The sequence below is a fragment of the Pseudoliparis swirei genome, chromosome 16 (assembly GCF_029220125.1).
Source record: "Pseudoliparis swirei isolate HS2019 ecotype Mariana Trench chromosome 16, NWPU_hadal_v1, whole genome shotgun sequence".
Taxonomy (NCBI): Eukaryota; Metazoa; Chordata; class Actinopteri; order Perciformes; family Liparidae; genus Pseudoliparis; species Pseudoliparis swirei.
In genome coordinates, this window is record NC_079403.1 from 807,336 (window position 1) to 827,848 (window position 20,513).

The 20,513-nt window shown below is 47.2% G+C and overlaps 1 protein-coding gene across 1 annotated transcript in view; it reads left to right on the top strand.

Moving 5' to 3' along the window:
* The first annotated feature begins 680 nt into the window (after positions 1-680).
* Positions 681-20,513, top strand: part of LOC130206592 (histone-lysine N-methyltransferase 2C-like) — a 134,748-nt gene continuing 114,915 nt past the window's right edge. Inside the window, exons 1-10 of the mRNA XM_056434638.1 lie at positions 681-1,051; positions 10,947-11,174; positions 12,311-12,390; positions 13,951-14,476; positions 16,291-16,470; positions 16,613-16,635; positions 17,488-17,574; positions 17,924-18,033; positions 18,112-18,169; positions 18,725-18,893. Of these exons, the coding sequence (XP_056290613.1) occupies positions 10,948-11,174; positions 12,311-12,390; positions 13,951-14,476; positions 16,291-16,470; positions 16,613-16,635; positions 17,488-17,574; positions 17,924-18,033; positions 18,112-18,169; positions 18,725-18,893 (1,460 nt within the window). The 5' untranslated portion in view covers positions 681-1,051; position 10,947. The remainder of the gene's footprint in view (positions 1,052-10,946; positions 11,175-12,310; positions 12,391-13,950; positions 14,477-16,290; positions 16,471-16,612; positions 16,636-17,487; positions 17,575-17,923; positions 18,034-18,111; positions 18,170-18,724; positions 18,894-20,513) is intronic.

Consider the following 20,513-nt stretch of genomic DNA (forward strand, 5'->3'; position numbering starts at 1 on the left):
CAGTCCTAACGCTCAGACGCCGAGTGAAGCCGAAGTAGATGCATGACAAGTTGAAGTAATAGCCTGTCTTGTTGAGCTGATAAACCCATATTGTGAATCATTAGTCCCACATCCAACAGTGAGGCACAGGACCATAATCACAAGGCACACAGCTTTGAACTGAAATCGTGTCCTTCAGGATATAATGGTCATTTCTAAAGATGAGCGGCATACAAACAAGCAAAACAATGCCGTGGTGGGACCCCAACATGGCCGCCAGAGTTTGTTGTGGTCACGTGAGTGAATACGCTCTATAGGATTGGTATGAATCGGACGTCACTGGTCAAACTTTGAGGGGGCGCTAGAGAGCAATTTTTGAAAGCCGAATTTCGAGGTCCATGTCATCCGTCTATTTTCACCAGGCCTGACGAGCGTGCCAAATTTGGTGAGTTTTGGGGTCTGATCCGAACCCCAATATGCGCCCAATGTTCAAAAATAGGAAGCGGAACAATTTCAAGAGGGTCCTTCGGACAGACTTTGTCGGTCGCTCGGATCCTAATAATATAAGAATATTTCTGAGATCCGGTCCGGCCCCTCGCCGCTCCGGTCCGGCTGCCCGGAAGTCTAGCCCGGGACTTCAGATCCATCCGCGGGGTCAGACACTTTTTGCACTCCACAAAACACAGGAACTAGTCCGCCACAGGCCCGCAGACACAGACGCGTTTCAGACCCTACCTCCCGGTGAATGTAGCCTCCATCCAGGCGTAAGATATGAGCTGTGCCTGGTAAATGTTCCGGTACCGAGTGGATGTTCTGGGGTCTACTTCTCTTGCTGTCGCTGACAGGCGGTACTTCGGTCGCTCCAAACATGGCCTCCATGACGGAGGGGCCGCTTCAACTTTAATTCTTCGCCAATTTGTCAGCGCTAAACCGTGTTTTTCTTCCCTGCGCTCCTCGGGAATGTTCCCCCGGAACCTCGCATCCGCATGGCGAAGTGCTGAAGCAGAAGTTCTGCTGGGATCTAACGGATCGGTGTCAATATAAAGAGGAAAAACAGAATACCATCAAATCAGTAGGTTCTTCTGCTTAATCTCTGCTCGAGCTAAAGCTGACCCCCACCTCCTCTGGTCGGCACCTGGCTTCACCTGGGACCGGGTTACCCGGGGGATTACCCGGGGGGTTACCCGGGTTAGGGGGTTAGTGGTCTCGTGTTCTTGAGGAGAAGAATGAGCGCGCGGGGAAGCTCGGTCCTGCAGTTAGCAGCTAGCTGATGCTAAGCTAACATGAAGCTAACGGCTAGCGGCTAACTGTTGGTACTCTTCAGCATTTACTAAATACATAATTTAATTTAACCATGAGTAAAGGTTCATAATGAATAATACGTGTCCTGGTCTTTTTAAGAACTATTGATCTATTTATTTCTGTATTTCATGTTTCTTTGAGAACCAACTAGTGTCATCGAGTTCTGTTGTTGGGGTTCTGTTAGCTTTCTGTCATCAGGGTTTCTATATTTGGGTTCCTGTCGTCAGGGTTCTGTCATCAGGGTTCTGTTGTCAGGGTTATGTTAGCTTTCTGTCATCAGGGTTTCTGTCGTGAGGGTTCTATCATCATGGTTCTGTCATCAGGGTTCTGTTAGCTTTCTGTCATAAGGGTTCTATCAGGGTTCTGTCATCAGGGTTCTGTCATCAGGGTTTCTGTCTTCAGGGTTCTGTCGGCAGGGTTATGTTGTCAATGTTTCTGACATCAGGGTTCTGTCGTCAGGGTTCTGTCATCAGGGTTTCTGTCATCAGGGTTCTGTTATCAGGGTTTCTGTCGTCAGGGTTCTGTCATCAGGGTTTCTATATTTGGGTTTCTGTCATCAGGGTTCTGTCGTCAATGTTTCTGTCGTCAGGATTTCTATATTTGGGTTTCTGTCGTCAGGATTCTGTCATCAGGGTTTCTGACGTCAGGGTTCTGTCATCTGGGTTTCTGTCGTCAGGGTTCTGTCGTCAGGGTTCTGTTGTCAGGGTTCTGTTAGCTTTCTATCATCAGGGTTTCTATATTTGGGTTTCTGACATCAGGATTCTGTAGTCAGGGTTCTGTCATCAGGGTTTCTGTCGTCAGTGTTCTATCATCAGGGTTCTGTCATCAGGGTTCTGTTGTCAGGGTTCTGTGAGCTTTCTGTCATCAGGGTTTCTATATTTGGGTTTCTGTCATCAGGGTTTCTATATTTGGGTTTCTGACATCAGGGTTCTGTCGTCAGGGTTTCTTTCGTCAGGGTTTCTCTCATCAGGGTTCTGTTGTCAGGGTTCTGTTAGCTTTCTATCATCAGGGTTTCTATATTTGGGTTTCTGACATCAGGATTCTGTAGTCAGGGTTCTGTCATCAGGGTTTCTGTCGTCAGTGTTCTATCATCAGGGTTCTGTCATCAGGGTTCTGTTGTCAGGTTCTGTGAGCTTTCTGTCATCAGGGTTTCTATATTTGGGTTTCTGACATCAGGATTCTGTAGTCAGGGTTCTGTCATCAGGGTTTCTGTCGTCAGTGTTCTATCATCAGGGTTCTGTCATCAGGGTTCTGTCATCAGGGTTCTGTTGTCAGGGTTCTGTGAGCTTTCTGTCATCAGGGTTTCTATATTTGGGTTTCTGTCATCAGGGTTTCTATATTTGGGTTTCTGACATCAGGGTTCTGTCGTCAGGGTTTCTGTCAGGGTTCTGTCATCAGGGTTCTGTTGTCAGGGTTCTGTTAGCTTTCTGTCATCAGGGTTTCTATATTTGGGTTTCTGACATCAGGGTTCTGTCATCAGGTTTTCTGTTGTCAGGGTTCTGTTAATGTTTCTGACATCAGGGTTCTGTCATCAGGGTTCTGTCATCAGGGTTCTGACATCAGGGTTCTGTCATCAGGGTTTCTGTCGTCAGGGTTTCTGTCGTCAGGGTTCTGTCATCAGGGTTTCTGTTGTCAGGGTTCTGTCAATGTTTCTGACATCAGGGTTCTGTCAAAAGGGGTCTATCATCAGGGTTCTGTCGGCAGGGTTATGTTGTCAATGTTTCTGACATCAGGGTTCTGTCGTCAGGGTTCTGTCATCAGGGTTCTGACGTCAGGGTTCTGTCGTCAGGATTCTGTCATCAGGGTTTCTGTCGTCAGGGTTCTGTCATCAGGGTTCTGTTGTCAATGTTTCTGACATCAGGGTTCTGTCGTCAGGGTTCTGTCATCAGGGTTCTGTTGTCAGTGTTTCTGACATCAGGGTTCTGTTGTCAGGGTTTCTGTCATCAGGGTTCTGTTGTCAGGGTTCTGTCACCAGGTTTTCTGTTGTCAGGGTTCTGTTGTCAATGTTTCTGACGTCAGGGTTCTGACATCAGGGTTCTGTTGTCAGGGTTCTGTCATCAGGGTTTCTGTCGTCAGGGTTCTGTCATCAGGGTTCTGTTGTCAATGTTTCTGACATCAGGGTTCTGTCGTCAGGGTTCTGTCATCAGGGGTTCTGTCATCAGGGTTCTGTTGTCAATGTTTCTGACATCAGGGTTCTGTCGTCAGGGTTCTGTCATCAGGGGTTCTGTCATCAGGGTTCTGTCGGCAGGGTGTCAATGTTTCTGACATCAGGTTTCTGTCGTCAGGGTTCTGTCATCAGGGTTCTGTTAGTGTTCTGTCATCAGGGTTTCTGTCGTCAGTGTTCTATCATCAGGGTTCTGTTGTCAGGGTTCTGTGAGCTTTCTGTCATCAGGGTTTCTATATTTGGGTTTCTGTCATCAGGGTTTCTATATTTGGGTTTCTGACATCAGGGTTCTGTCGTCAGGGTTTCTTTCGTCAGGGTTTCTCTCATCAGGGTTCTGTTGTCAGGGTTCTGTTAGCTTTCTATCATCAGGGTTTCTATATTTGGGTTTCTGACATCAGGATTCTGTAGTCAGGGTTCTGTCATCAGGGTTTCTGTCGTCAGTGTTCTATCATCAGGGTTCTGTCATCAGGGTTCTGTTGTCAGGGTTCTGTGAGCTTTCTGTCATCAGGGTTTCTATATTTGGGTTTCTGACATCAGGATTCTGTAGTCAGGGTTCTGTCATCAGGGTTTCTGTCGTCAGTGTTCTATCATCAGGGTTCTGTCATCAGGGTTCTGTCATCAGGGTTCTGTTGTCAGGGTTCTGTGAGCTTTCTGTCATCAGGGTTTCTATATTTGGGTTTCTGTCATCAGGGTTTCTATATTTGGGTTTCTGACATCAGGGTTCTGTCGTCAGGGTTTCTGTCAGGGTTCTGTCATCAGGGTTCTGTTGTCAGGGTTCTGTTAGCTTTCTGTCATCAGGGTTTCTATATTTGGGTTTCTGACATCAGGTTCTGTCATCAGGTTTTCTGTTGTCAGGGTTCTGTTAATGTTTCTGACATCAGGGTTCTGTCATCAGGGTTCTGTCATCAGGGTTCTGACATCAGGGTTCTGTCATCAGGGTTTCTGTCGTCAGGGTTTCTGTCGTCAGGGTTCTGTCATCAGGGTTTCTGTTGTCAGGGTTCTGTCAATGTTTCTGACATCAGGGTTCTGTCAAAAGGGGTCTATCATCAGGGTTCTGTCGGCAGGGTTATGTTGTCAATGTTTCTGACATCAGGGTTCTGTCGTCAGGGTTCTGTCGTCAGGGTTCTGTCGTCAGGATTCTGTCATCAGGGTTTCTGTCGTCAGGGTTCTGTCATCAGGGTTCTGTTGTCAATGTTTCTGACATCAGGGTTCTGTCGTCAGGGTTCTGTCATCAGGGTTCTGTTGTCAGTGTTTCTGACATCAGAGTTCTGTTGTCAATGTTTCTGTCGTCAGGGTTTCTGTCATCAGGGTTCTGTTGTCAGGGTTCTGTCACCAGGTTTTCTGTTGTCAGGGTTCTGTTGTCAATGTTTCTGACGTCAGGGTTCTGACATCAGGGTTCTGTTGTCAGGGTTTTGTCATCAGGGTTTCTGTCGTCAGGGTTCTGTCATCAGGGTTCTGTTGTCAATGTTTCTGACATCAGGGTTCTGTCGTCAGGGTTCTGTCATCAGGGGTTCTGTCATCAGGGTTCTGTTGTCAATGTTTCTGACATCAGGGTTCTGTCGTCAGGGTTCTGTCATCAGGGTTCTATCATCAGGGTTCTGTCGGCAGGGTGTCAATGTTTCTGACATCAGGTTTCTGTCGTCAGGGTTCTGTCATCAGGGTTCTGTTAGTGTTCTGTCATCAGGGTTTCTATATTTGGGTTTCTGTCATCAGGGTTCTGTCGTCAATGTTTCTGTCGTCAGGGTTTCTATATTTGGGTTTCCGTCGTCAGGGTTCTGTCGTCAGGATTCTGTCATCAGGGTTTCTGTCGACAGGGTTCTATCATCAGCGTTCTGTCATCAGGGTTTCTGTCGTCAGGGTTCTGTTGTCAATGTTTCTGACATCAGGGTTCTGTCGTCAGGGTTCTGTCGTCAGGGTTCTGTCGACAGGGTTCTGTCATCAGGGTTTCTATCATCAGGGTTCTGTCATCAGGGTTTCTGTCGTCAGGGTTCTGTCATCAGGGTTCTGTCGGCAGGGTTATGTTGTCAATGTTTCTGACATCAGGGTTCTGTCGTCAGGGTTCTGTCGTCAGGGTTTCTGTCATCAGGGTTTCTGTCATCAGGGTTCTGTTGTCAGGGTTCTGTTAGCTTTCTGTCATCAGGATTTCTATATTTGGGGTTCTGTCATCAGGGTTCTGTCGTCAATGTTTCTGTCGTCAGGGTTCTCTTGTCAATGTTTCTGACATCAGGGTTCTGTCGTCAGGGTTCTGTCGTCAGGGTTCTGTCATCAGGGTTCTGTCATCAGGGTTCTGTTGTCAATGTTGCTGTCATCATGGTTCTGTTGTCAATGTTTCTGTCGTCAGGGTTCTGTCATCAGGGTTCTGTCGTCAAGGCTTCTGTCGTCAGGGTTATCTTGTCAATGTTTCTGACATCAGGGTTCTGTCGTCAGGGTTCTGTTGTCAATGTGTCTGTCGTCAGGGTTTCTGTCATCAGGGTTCTGTTGTCAATGTTTCTGTCATCAGGGTTCTGTTGTCAATGTTTCTGATGTCAGGGTTCTGTCATCAGGATTCTGTCATCAGGGTTTCTGTCGTCAGGGTTCTGTTGTCAATGTTTCTGTCGTCAGGGTTCTGTCATCAGGGTTCTATCATCAGGGTTAGGGTTTCTGTCATCAGGGTTTCTGTCGACAGGGTTCTATCATCAGCGTTCTGTCATCAGGGTTTCTGTCGTCAGGGTTCTGTTGTCAATGTTTCTGACATCAGGGTTCTGTCGTCAGGGTTCTGTCGACAGGGTTCTGTCATCAGGGTTTCTATCATCAGGCTTCTGTCATCAGGGTTTCTGTCGTCAGGGTTCTGTCATCAGGGTTCTGTCGGCAGGGTTATGTTGTCAATGTTTCTGACATCAGGGTTCTGTCGTCAGGGTTCTGTCGTCAGGGTTTCTGTCATCAGGGTTTCTGTCATCAGGGTTCTGTTGTCAGGGTTCTGTTAGCTTTCTGTCATCAGGATTTCTATATTTGGGGTTCTGTCATCAGGGTTCTGTCGTCAATGTTTCTGTTGTCAGGGTTCTCTTGTCAATGTTTCTGACATCAGGGTTCTGTCGTCAGGGTTCTGTCATCAGGGTTCTGTCATCAGGGTTCTGTTGTCAATGTTGCTGTCATCATGGTTCTGTTGTCAATGTTTCTGTCGTCAGGGTTCTGTCATCAGGGTTCTGTCGTCAATGTTTCTGTCGTCAGGGTTCTCTTGTCAATGTTTCTGACATCAGGGTTCTGTCGTCAGGGTTCTGTCATCAGGGTTCTGTTGTCAATGTGTCTGTCGTCAGGGTTTCTGTCATCAGGGTTCTGTTGTCAATGTTTGTCATCAGGGTTCTGTTGTCAATGTTTCTGATGTCAGGGTTCTGTCATCAGGATTCTGTCATCAGGGTTAGGGTTTCTGTCATCAGGGTTTCTGTCGTCAGGGTTCTGTTGTCAATGTTTCTGTCGTCAGGGTTCTGTCATCAGGGTTCTATCATCAGGGTTAGGGTTTCTGTCATCAGGGTTCTATCATCAGGGTTAGGGTTTCTGTCATAAGGGTTCTGTCATCAGGGTTCTGTCATCAGGGTTTCTATATTTGGGTTTCTGTCGTCAGGGTTCTGTCGTCAGGGTTTCTATTTTTGGGTTTCTGTCGTCAGGGTTCTATCATCAGGGTTTCTGTCGTCAGGGTTCTGTCGTCAGGGTTCTGTCATCAGGGTTTCTGTCAGCAGGGTTCTGTTAGCTTTCTGTCATCAGGCTTTCTATATTTGGGTTTCTGTCGTCAGGGGTTCTGTCGTCAATGTTTCTGACATCAGGGTTCTGTCGTCAGGGTTTCAGTCATCAGGGTTCTGTTCAATTCAATTTAATTCAGTTTATTTGTATAGCCCAATTTCACAAATTACAAATTTGTCTCAGAGTGCTTTACAATCTGTACACATAGACATCCCTGCCCCAAAACCTCACATCGGACCAGGAAAAACTCCCAAATAACCCTTCAGGGGGAAAAAAAGGGAAGAACCCTTGAGGAGAGAACAGAGGAGGATCCCTCTCCAGGATGGACAGATGCAATAGATGTAATGTGTACAGAAGGACAGATTTAGAGTTAAAATACATTCAATGAATGTGACAGAGTGGATGAATAGTTCATAGTAGGCATATTCCACGATGGAGACCTCCACGATCCATCAGATGGAGGTAGAGAGGAGGAGTGGGCGGAGTCTCAACAGTGGGCGGAGTCTCAACAGGACAGTGGCGTAGTCAGGAGCAGGAATTCCACGACCCAGACCTCGATGATCCATCAGCAGATAGGATCTATGCCGTCTCATAGGGTCTGATGACCCCATGAGACGTGAAGTCACCAGGACTCCGGGGAGAAAGCAGAGTTAGTAACGTGTGATTGAGATGAAAATTCATCCTTAAGGAGAGAAAAGAGGAGATAGGTACTCAGTGCATCCTAACGCCCCCGGCAGCTATAAGCCTATAGCAGCACATCAAGGGGCTGGACCAGGTGAACCTGATTCAGCCCTAACTATAAGCTCTGTCAAAGAGGAAGGTCTTAAGTCTACTCTTAAACGAGGTGACTGTGTCTGCCTCCCGGACTGAAATTGGAAGCTGGTTCCATAAAAGAGGAGCTTGATAACTAAAGGCTCTGGCTCCCATTCTACTTTTTAAGACTCTAGGAACTACAAGTAGTCCCGCATTTAGTGAGCGCAGCTCTCTAGTGGGGCAATATGGTACTACAAGCTCCTTAAGATATGATGGAGCATCACCAATCAAGGCTTTGTACGTTAAGAGAAGAATTTTAAAAGTGATTCTTGATTTTACTGGGAGCCAGTGCAGAGCAGCTAGTGCAGGAGTGATGTGATCTCTGTTCTTAGTTTAGTGAGAACACGAGCTGCAGCATTCTGGATCAACTGGAGGGACCTAAGAGACTTATTATCATCAGGGTTCCGTCATCGGGGTTCTGTCGTCAGGGTTCTGTCATCAGGGTTTCAGTCATCAAGGTTCTGTCATCAAGGGTTCTGTCATCAGAGTTTCTGTTGTCAGGGTTTCTGTCATCAGGGTTCTGTCATTATCATTAGGACATCAGTAGTATAAGTCTTCAGATTTCTTCAGTACACGTACTAATACCACACTGAATAAATACTCTGCTATAAGTACTTATGTCACACCGCCATTTCTGAAAGTTATTTATATAGTTACTTTATTAAAGTTGTTTTATGAAAGAGCCGAACTAGAGCCAGACTAAAGCTAGAGGTGGGCCAGAGCCAGACTAAAGCTCGATGTGGTCCAGAGCCAGACTAAAGCTAGAGGTGGTCCAGAGCCAGACTAAAGCTAGAGGTGGTCCAGAGCCAGACTAAAGCAAGAGGTGGGCCAGAGCCAGACTAAAGCTAGAGGTGGTCCAGAGCCAGACTAAAGCTAGAGGTGGGCCAGAGCCAGACTAAAGCTAGAGGTGGGCCAGAGCCAGACTAAAGCTAGAGGTGGGCCAGAGCCAGACTAAAGCTAGAGGTGGTCCAGAGCCAGACTAAAGCTAGAGGTGGGCCAGAGCCAGACTAAAGCTAGAGGTGGGCCAGAGCCAGACTAAAGCTAGAGGTGGGCCAGAGCCAGACTAAAGCTCGATGTGGTCCAGAGCCAGACTAAAGCTAGAGGTGGTCCAGAGCCAGACTAAAGCTAGAGGTGGTCCAGAGCCAGACTAAAGCAAGAGGTGGGCCAGAGCCAGACTAAAGCTAGAGGTGGTCCAGAGCCAGACTAAAGCTAGAGGTGGGCCAGAGCCAGACTAAAGCTAGAGGTGGGCCAGAGCCAGACTAAAGCTAGAGGTGGGCCAGAGCCAGACTAAATCTAAAGGTGAGCCAGAGCCAGACTAAAGCTAGAGGTGGGCCAGAGCCAGACTAAAGCTAGAGGTGGGCCAGAGCCAGACTAAAGCAAGAGGTGGGCCAGAGCCAGACTAAAGCTAGAGGTGGGCCAGAGCCAGACTAAAGCTAGAGGTGGGCCAGAGCCAGACTAAAGCTAGAGGTGGGCCAGAGCCAGGCTAAAGGTGAGCCAGAGCCAGACTAAAGCTAGAGGTGGGCCAGAGCCAGACTAAAGCTAGAGGTGGGCCAGAGCCAGACTAAAGCTAGAGGTGGGCCAGAGCCAGACTAAAGCTAGAGGTGGGCCAGAGCCAGACTAAAGCTAGAGGTGGGCCAGAGCCAGACTAAAGCTAGAGGTGGACTTGAGCCAGACTAAAGCTAGAGGTGGGCCAGAGCCAGACTAAAGCTAGAGGTGGGCCAGAGCCAGACTAAAGCTAGAGGTGGTCCAGAGCCAGACTAAAGATAGAGGTGGTCCAGAGCCAGACTAAAGCTAGAGGTGGTCCAGAGCCAGACTAAAGCTAGAGGTGGTCCAGAGCCAGACTAAAGCTAGAGGTGGGCCAGAGCCAGACTAAAGCTAGAGGTGGGCCAGAGCCAGACTAAAGCTAGAGGTGGGCCAGAGCCAGACTAAAGCTAGAGGTGGTCCAGAGCCAGACTAAAGCTAGAGGTGGGCCAGAGCCAGACTAAAGCTAGAGGTGGTCCAGAGCCAGACTAAAGCTAGAGGTGGGCCAGAGCCAGACTAAAGCAAGAGGTGGGCCAGAGCCAGACTAAAGCTAGAGGTGGGCCAGAGCCAGACTAAAGCTAGAGGTGGGCCAGAGCCAGACTAAAGCAAGAGGTGGGCCAGAGCCTCTAGGGCAGCGGTTCCCAAACTCAAGAATGCCGCGGCCCAATTTGAAATCTGAAAATCTTCTGCGGCCCACCCAAGCCTTAAATCACAACCAGTGGGGGGGTGCTAGTGAGAGTGTGTTCACCTTGCATCACGGCAGAGCGATGCGACCCGAGAAGTGTTAACGGGGGTGCTGAGCGATTAAATATATCTCTTGTTCTGCCTGTTTTGTGATATACATGCCTAAAAGGCGCCTAATATTTCTTGACTGAAATAATATCGGCATTATAACTATGAGGATTTTTTTTAGTTGTCTATTTTGTGGAGCCTCTCAGGACTCTGTGCCCTACGCGCAGCGCGTTATGGGAGCGGCGGCGCTGATCACAACATAAACTAGGGATGATTAAATGACCTTCAGAATTTAACCGATTAAAAATTTATTAACCGACAATGTATGTTTTGTACACCATTTTCTCCGGAGCTCATATATATTTACTTTATTACTACAAGAGGGCGCCCCATTGGACATTGTTTTGTTTGGTGGTCAGAAAAATAGGTCAGATACAAGAATAATACGTAATTTAAATCATAAATATTTTTATCTTAATTTCAAACTTTTCAAAATTGAAAATTAAAAACATTTTATTTATTTATTGTAAATGACCTCTCGCGGCCCACCTGCAGTACCTTCACGGCCCACCAGTGGGCCGCGGCCCACACTTTGGGAATCGCTGCTCTAGGGGACATCACAGAGACTACATCCATATTTTATTCGGTCTGTGGTTTGAGGACTCGAGCTGGAACTTTCTGTCTAAGACTCCTGAATCTGAACCTTTTATTTTTTACCCAGAATGCCATCTGAGGATCAGCAGCTTCGGGACAGAGGGCCGGTCCCTCCCGTCACTCGGGCTGGACGTAGTGCTCAGCTGGCCAAAGCCGCCGCTACAAGCCCCGCCCCCGAGAGGCGGACTCGTGGGCGACCTCGGAAAGATGGGGCCGGTGACCGCTCTGTGCCCCCCTCACCTCCTCCTCCACCACCACCTTCTGTTACTACTCCACCCTCCAAGTCAAGGATGAAGTAAGTCTGGATCCCCACTTTCTAACGTAGATACAGGTTTTCATTTGAGGTTTTATTTGACTATTTTTAGTGCTGGCTATGGAGGATTGTTAAAGTCCGGTCCATGCCAAGTCAACGTACAGATGCGAGTGGTTGCGATAGACGCACATTGTCACCGGGTGGTCCGGCATTTCGGCTCAAGTTGAAATATGTAATAAATTTTTGGCAAACAACCCATCCGACTCAGTCGAGCTGCTCCGCCGTTGCTGAATCGAACTGCTACTCTAGTGGAGCTGGAAGAGATGTTCAGACTAGAGGTGACAGTCACCGAGCTGTGTGAGCCTACAGGTGATGTCATGTGTGTGTATAATGTATGTGTGTGTTATGAACCCAAACACGAGGCGTTACATGTTCCAACGTGTGTGTGATGTCCTCATCAAGAAGCAGAGGGTTAGTTCTTCATGGTGGATGAAGGACATGACAACAGTTTCCACGGAGTAAAGCCACAGAGATAAGCCCCGCCCCCTCTAAGGCGCGAGTCAAACGAAAAGCAACATATAGTCAAGCCAGTAAACTCGCGCGAGTAAAGCATGCAGATATTCGTGTGATCCAAACGTTTTAACTGAAAGTCAACCTTATTAAAATGCACTGTTTTTATCAAACAAATATATTTGTTGCCGTTTAACCTTTCAAGAATTCCTTTTTCACTGCGGTCTCCTGGTGCACCAATAACTTTGGCAGTTGGACCTCAGACCCTATGGGGGTCCACGTCGTGGTCCTGCTCAGTTCATTATGAGCTTTGAGAGAGGAAGTGAGACGCGGTGCTCTTTAAACAACTTGAATGGTCCTCGGCCCATCTAGGCTCCTCCAGTACTCTACTCAAGTACTGAAGTGCAGTACTTGAGTACAATTGTGAGGTTCTTGTACTGAACTGAATTATTTCCATTTGATGTAACTTTATACATCTACTTTTTGTCATCTTGGAGAGAAATAACTACTTTTAACTTCTCTCTATTAGTTTGACTTATTAGTTACACCAGAATGTAAATCAACTTTAGCCTAATTAGTACAATAATAGTAGTGTTGACTCCAGCTGCATTAGTATTTAACATTGAAGTCATCATAAGTACTAAGTCCTACTGCTTGTTTGTGGTCAGGGTGCGGAGTCGAGGCCGAGCCCCGGTAGGGGATGAAGAGCTCATGGACACAACGGAGAAGACCCCCCCCAAGAAGACAGGTGTGTTTCCAGCTGTTGCTGTTTCTGCTTGTGGACTTTGTCTCAATATTTATTGGATACCCCCGTATTTTATTAGAAACCTCCGTATTTATTGGATACCCCTGAATAACTCAGGATAACTCAGGATAACTCAGGATAACTGAGGATAACTGAGGATAACTCAGGATAACTGATGATAACTGAGGATAACTGAGGATAACTCAGGATAACTGATGATAACTGAGGATAACAGGATAACTGAGGATAACTGAGGATAACTCAGGATAACTGATGATAACTGAGGATAACTCAGGATAACTCAGGATAACTGATGATAACTCAGGATAACTGATGATAACTGAGGATAACAGGATAACTGAGGATAACTCAGGATAACTCAGGATAACTGATGATAACTGAGGATAACTGAGGATAACTCAGGATAACTGATGATAACTGAGGATAACTGAGGATAACTGATGATAACTCAGGATAACTGATGATAACTGATGATAACTGAGGATAACTGAGGATAACTGAGGATAACTCAGGATAACTGATGATAACTGATGATAACTGAGGATAACTCAGGATAACTGATGATAACTCAGGATAACTGATGATAACTGAGGATAACTGATGATAACTCAGGATAACTGATGATAACTGATGATAGCTCAGGATAACTGATGATAACTGATGATAACTCAGGATAACTGATGATAACTGAGGATAACTGAGGATGACTGAGGATAAATGATGATAACTGAGGATAACTGATGATAACTGATGATAACTGATGATAACTCAGGATAACTGATGATAACTGATGATAGCTCAGGATAACTGATGATAACTGAGGATGACAACTCAGGATAACTGAGGATAACTGAGGATAACTGATGATAAATGATGATAACTGATGATAACTGATGATAACTGAGGATAACTGAGGATAACTGAGGCCCCCTTAAGTCTTGTTGGCCTTCAGGCCCTCTTAAGTCTTGTTGTACCTCAGAACCCATAGCCCCATGGGGTCTTTTCCTCAGAACCCTAGCCCCATGGGGTCTTTTTCTCGGTTTTACATAATTTCTTAAATTCTTTTTTTAAAGACGGATGCGTTTGTTGTGTTACATCAACAATTCCAGGACAAGCTCAGCTTTAAACAATAAAGCACCATTGTCTCTAGGCACAGTGTAAAGAGGTCATTTAAAGCTAAAAAGTTTAATTCCGATTTATTAAAATCCTCCCAAGCATTCCTTGATTTGTGTGGACTGTATTGGTTGAACCAAGCCTTATGTTCACACACGTGGTGGAATGCAATAGTACATGTAATACATATATAAGAAAAAACTTTCTACTGACTGAAAACAGCAGTGTTGTTCCAAAGCGTACGGTGGGTAGGTTCTCAGTGGTTCATTTGTGTTCATTGGTTAGTTTCACACCGCCTTAAGTCTTGTTAACCTTCAGACCCTCTTAAGTCTTCTAGAACCTCAGACTCCTTCAGTCTTGTAGGCCCTCAGACCCTCTGGCTCCAGTGGATCTCATGTTGGTGTGTTCTGATTTATTTGGTGTCCTCAGAGGTGAAGGAGAAGACAACAGGATGCCGTCGGTCCACCTCCAGGAGAAAATCCAATGCAAACCCTGAACCAGACACTGACCCCAGCCAGGACCATCTCAGTCAAGACCCTGACCCGCCTCATCCTGACCCCACAATCTCAGAGTTCAGCCCAGATCCAGCTTCTATTGTTGAGGAAGAGGACAGAACCAGCCCTGCTCCTGCTGCCCCGCCCCCCGCCTCTGGCCCAGGACCAGCTTTCGGTCCTGGGGAAGGACCTCCAGTCAGTTCCCCGTCTCCAGACCTGGACCTGAGCCTATTTGACAGCCCTAGACCTGCTCCTGATCCTGTGAATGAGGACTGCCACAACCACAGCCCCATAGAGACGGTTACTGTGGAGGCAGAGGGGGGCAGGGCCAGTCACACAGAGCGGAGTCCCTGCCCCAGTCCTCCGGTCTCTCCCTGCCCCCGACTGGAGGATGAGGACTCGCTATCCCCTCTCTTCCAGCTGCTGGAGGACTCCCCCGGCCTGGGACCCACCAAAAAACGGTGAGAGCAGTAATCCAGGTGACTGTTTGTTTCTTTATGCCAACAGGAAGTGCAGAATGTACGTCGTGTTTGAATAAAAAGTTAGTCCACCACAGACCTCCAGCTGGAACATGAACCTTTATTTGATCCTCCTGTTATGTGTGGAGAGCTTTAACCAACTCCTCCGACAGGAGAGCAGGGTTTTTCCTGCATAGAGAAAATGTGGGCGCGCGCCTAAGCCGTTTTCCCGAACGCCTATGACAAATCCCGAGCACCTAAGGCAAAAAAAAGTCTGCGATGGAAAAAAACAAACTGTGTTCATCACGTGCATGTCAGCGAATATGTTCTCAATCGTATGTTTCAAGTAGTCTACAGCCGAACCCTCGTTCTGTTTGGATCAATAGTAATCGAGTTGATAAGCGTGTCTTCTTGTCTGATCAATATGGAACTGTGAGGTGAATGGACAGGGCGATGCAGACCGTGGGCGCGCAGCGCACACAAATATTTTTTGGGAGCACCGAAGACTCATTTTGACCCAGGAAAAAAGTGAGTTTTTCTAGTGAGAGTGTGCTCACCTGTGTGCGCGGATATGTCAGCGCGTAATGGTGCGTTCACACCGGACGCGTCGAAAAAATTCTCTACGCGTCTGATGCAGCAGTCTTGACGCGCGTCGAAAAAAGGGTGTTCACACCAGACGCGTCGGGGGCGGAGTCATAAATGAGTCGAGGAACGACAGGACCGCAGCGTACTTCCACTTTTTAGTGGACTGAGCTGCACTCCCACTGCGCTTCTCGCTGCTCTCTCTCTCTTCGATACGTGTCTCTGAGACTTTTCCACCTACAGCGGCAGATCTCCTCTGCCATGAAACACATATGCCGGTGGTTGGTTGATAGTAAAGTACAACAAATAGCGAGAATAAAAGCAAATACATACATTCAAAACTTACCAGGTAGTCCCACGGCTTCTCCGACCTTGTTCCACGCTTTATCTTTATAGCTCCGGTTTCGGTAAGCATAAAGAGTTGTATCGTAAAGTTCGGGGTGCCCACAGACAGCGACAATAATCTTTTCCTCCATTTTTTTCGACCGGCAGGACGATGACGAGCGGAGCTGCTCAACGCTGATTGGCTGACGCAACTATGACTCACGCGTCTTTGCTGCCAGAGTTGGGAAATTTGAACTCGCGCGTCAACGAGCTGCGTCTGTTCGCGCTGTTCGCTGAGTTCGCCCCGCGACAAACCCTCTGTTCGTGCTGCTTCAAACGCGTCTGACGCGCTGCTCGCTGGAAAATACGCAGCTACGCAGCTTCGACGCAGCTTTGCATTGACTTAACATGTAATCTCGACGCGCGTCAAAATGTTGACGCGTCCGGTGTGAACACACCATAACACGGCAGAGCGATGCGCGTTATGGGAGCGGCGGCGCTGGGCTTAGCCCAGAAGAGTGAAGCAGCGAAATTTGCAGACATAGAAACACTCTCAGACAGCAGCTTGCTGTTACCTGTGCTTGCTGCCAGCCTGACTCCGCTGTTTTGGGTGAATGACGTCACGTGCGACCTGGAGGTGTTAACCACTTGTGTGCGCCAAATCTTTTTATTATTTTTTATTAATATTATTAATAGCCTAGGGACGCCACTGAGTCTCACGCTCAATGCGTGACACTTGAGAGCCCTGAGAATGTTTATATTAATTATTACACTATTAGACCGCCATTACATTTTTCCTCTCGCGCACCCCCTAGAGACAGCTTGCGCACCCCCAGGGGTGCGCGCACCACACTTTGGGAATCCCTGCCTTAGACCCTTAAGCCCTAACCCTTCGTGGTTCTTTGCCCCAGACTGAAGCGCTGTGCCTTCTGCTACGGCGGTGAGGAGCCCCCCCTGGGTCAGGGCCGCCTGCTGGTGTTCGGCCCGACGCCCGGTTACATCCCGCTGCACATCCTCAGCCGCCGCGCCTCCTCCGACCGGGACAGCGACTGCCACGCCCACTGCTACCGAGGAGACATGGCCCCGCCCACGTAAGCCACGGCACTTCCTGTCTATCCTTTCAAAATAAGTCAACTCAATTACATTTCTCACTAAGCTTTATTGTGTGTGTGTGTGTGTGTGTGTGGGTGTGTGTGTGTGTGTGTGTGTGTGTGTGTGGGGGTGTGTGTGTAGGTGCAGCAGTCCAGAACAGTATGGTGAGTACTCTTCCTAAAAAGACTCAGACTACAGAACCTTGAGGCTCATGTTCACCTGGAGACGGTTCTCTTCTCACCTCTGGTTCTCACCTCTGGTTCTCACCTCTGGTTCTCACCTCTGGTTCTCACCTCTGGTTCTCACCTCTGGTTCTCACCTCTGGTTCTTTCTGGAGAACCTTAAACCCGTGTTTCACACCGTTTGGACCTTTTCTAAGCTGTCTTGCTTCCGTTTCTCTCAAATCACTTTGAGAGAAGGGATTCTCCTCGTTTCAGTCTGATCAGGGTTCTTGATCGTGGTGGTGATCAGGGTTCTTGACCCTGGTGGTGATCAGGGTTCTTGATCGTGGTGGTGATCAGGGTTCTTGACCCTGGTGGTGATCAGGGTTCTTGATCCTGGTGGTGATCAGGGTTCTTGATCCTGGTGGTGATCAGGGTTCTTGACCCTGGTGGTGATCAGGGTTCTTGACCCTGGTGGTGATCAGGGTTCTTGACCCTGGTGGTGATCAGGGTTCTTGATCCTGGTGGTGATCAGGGTTCTTGATCCTGGTGGTGATCAGGGTTCTTGACCCTGGTGGTGATCAGGGTTCTTGACCCTGGTGGTGATCAGGGTTCTTGATCCTGGTGGTGATCAGGGTTCTTGACCCTGGTGGTGATCAGGGTTCTTGATCCTGGTGGTGATCAGGGTTCTTGACCCTGGTGGTGATCAGGGTTCTTGATCCTGGTGGTGATCAGGGTTCTTGATCCTGGTGGTGATCAGGGTTCTTGATCCTGGTGGTGATCAGGGTTCTTGACCCTGGTGGTGATCAGGGTTATTGACCCTGGTGGGTTCTTGATTGTCTTCTCACGTTTCAGGGGAGTCTTCCTCAGAGTTCGTGGAGCAGCTCGGACCCGTTGGCCTTCCACATGACATCAACGTCCTATCACTGTTCGACCCCACAGGTAGGAAGCTAACTTATTCTTTACTTCGTACAAAGTCTTGAATGTTTTCAAGGTTGTTAGGTTAGAAAATAGTTTTAATTGTGTAAATCTTGTAATATTTTAAATGAAACAGTTGGCTGTCTGTAATGTAATTAATTAGACCCTTTAGTTCCTGAATATATTCCATCTGTTGATGGAGCGTTAGGCTAGAGAAGTCCTGCTGAGAAAAGGCAAATGTCTTTATATCAAGATTACAGTTGTTGTGAAACCTGAATCTGTTGTTCACCTCAAACTGTTGAAATGGCAAATGATCTCTGTGTCTGTGTGTGTATGTGTGTGTGTCTGTGTGTGTGTGTGTGTGTGTGTGTAGGCCAGTGCTGTGCTCACCTGCAGTGTGCAGCCTGGTCAGAGGGGGTGTGTCTTGGCGAGGGCCAATCGCTGCTCTACGTGGACAAAGCCATCGACTCAGGAAGCACACAAGTAGGTTTGTGTTACCTGATCAATATCCACACACACTGTATGCAGACTCTCTAAGCTCCGCCCCCTCTGTGTCTCCAGGTGTGTGCGTTCTGCCGTCGGCTTGGAGCGTCGCTGCGTTGCCAGGAGACCAGCTGTGGTGACTTCCACAGACACACTGTGACACACACACACCCACACACACACACACTGTACAGACACACACACTCAGGTACACACACACACTGTACAGACACACACACTCAGGTACACACACACACTGTGTACAGACACACACACTCAGGTACACACACACACTGTACAGACACACACACACACACACTGTACAGACACACACACTCAGGTACACACACACACTGTGTACAGACACACACACTCAGGTACACACACACACACTGTACAGACACACACACCCAGGTACACACACACACACACACTGTACCAGACACACACACCCAGGTACACACACACTGTGTACCAGACACACACACCCAGGTACACACACTGTGTACCAGACACACACACCCAGGTACACACACTGTGTACCAGACACACACACCCAGGTACACACACACACTGTGTACCAGACACACACACCCAGGTACACACACTGTGTACCAGACGTACAGTGTGTACAAGGCACACACACAAGAAGCAGCATGTTGTGTGTAATTGTGTGTACTTGTGCCCACAGTGTCGTCACAGTGCGTCCTGTGTTCGAGTGGTGATGTCAGCGGTCTGTTGATGTGTTGTTGCTGTGGGAACTGTTACCATGGCAGCTGCCTGGACCCGCCTCTGGCCCCCTCCCCCATGTGTCGGGCCGGCTGGCAATGTCCTCCGTGTCGAGTGTGTCAGAGCTGCAGGTAACACACACACACACACATAAATACATACACACCCTCACACACAAACACACACACACACATAAATACATACACACCCTCACACACAAACACACACACACAGAAATACATACACACCCTCACACACAAACACACACACACACACATAAATACATACACACCCTCACACACACACACACACACACAGAAATACACACCTACACACACACACACATAAATACATACACACCCTCACACACAAACACACACACACACAGAAATACATACACACCCTCACACACAAACACACACACACACACAGAAATACATACACACCCTCACACACAAACACACACACACACAGAAATACATACACACCCTCACACGCACACACTATCACAGAGAAATACATACACACCCTCACACACAAACACACACACACACACAGAGAAATACATACACGCACACACAGAGAAATACATACACACACACAGAGAAATACACACACACACACACACACAATCACAGAGAAATACATACACACACACACACAGAAATACATATACACACACACACACTATGACAGAGAAATACATACACACACACACAGAGAAATACATACACACACACACACTATCACAGAGAAATACATACACACACACACATAGAAATACATACACACACACAGAGAAATACATACACACACTATCACAGAGAAATACATACACACACACACTCACAGAGAAATACATACATACACACACACACAATCACAGAGAAATACACACACACACTATCACAGAGAAATACATACACACACACACACTATCACAGAGAAATACATACACACACACACTCACAGAGAAATACATACACACACACACACAATCACAGAGAAATACACACACACACTATCACAGAGAAATACATACACACACACACACTATCACAGAGAAATACATACACACACTATGACAGAGAAATACACACACACACACACACAATCACAGAGAAATACACACACACACACACTATCACAGAAATACACACACACTATCACAGAGAAATACATACACACACACACACACTATCACAGAGAAATACACACACACACTATCACAGAGAAATACATACACACACACACACTATCACAGAAACATACACACACACACTATCACAGAAATACATACACACACACACTATCACAGAGAAATACACACACACACACTATCACAGAGAATACATACACACACACACTATCACAGAAATACACACACACACTATCACAGAGAAATACATACACACACACACACACTATCACAGAGAAATACATACACACACACACACAGAGAAATACATACACACACACTATCACAGAGAAATACATACACACACTATCACGAAATACACACACACACTATCACAGAAATACACACACACACACTATCACAGAAATACATACACACACAAACACTATCACAGAAATACACACACACTATCACAGAAAATACACACACTATCACAGAAATACACACACACACTATCACAGAAATACACACACTATCACAGACACACACTACACACACACACACACACTATCACAGAGAAATACATACACACACACTATCACAGAAATACATA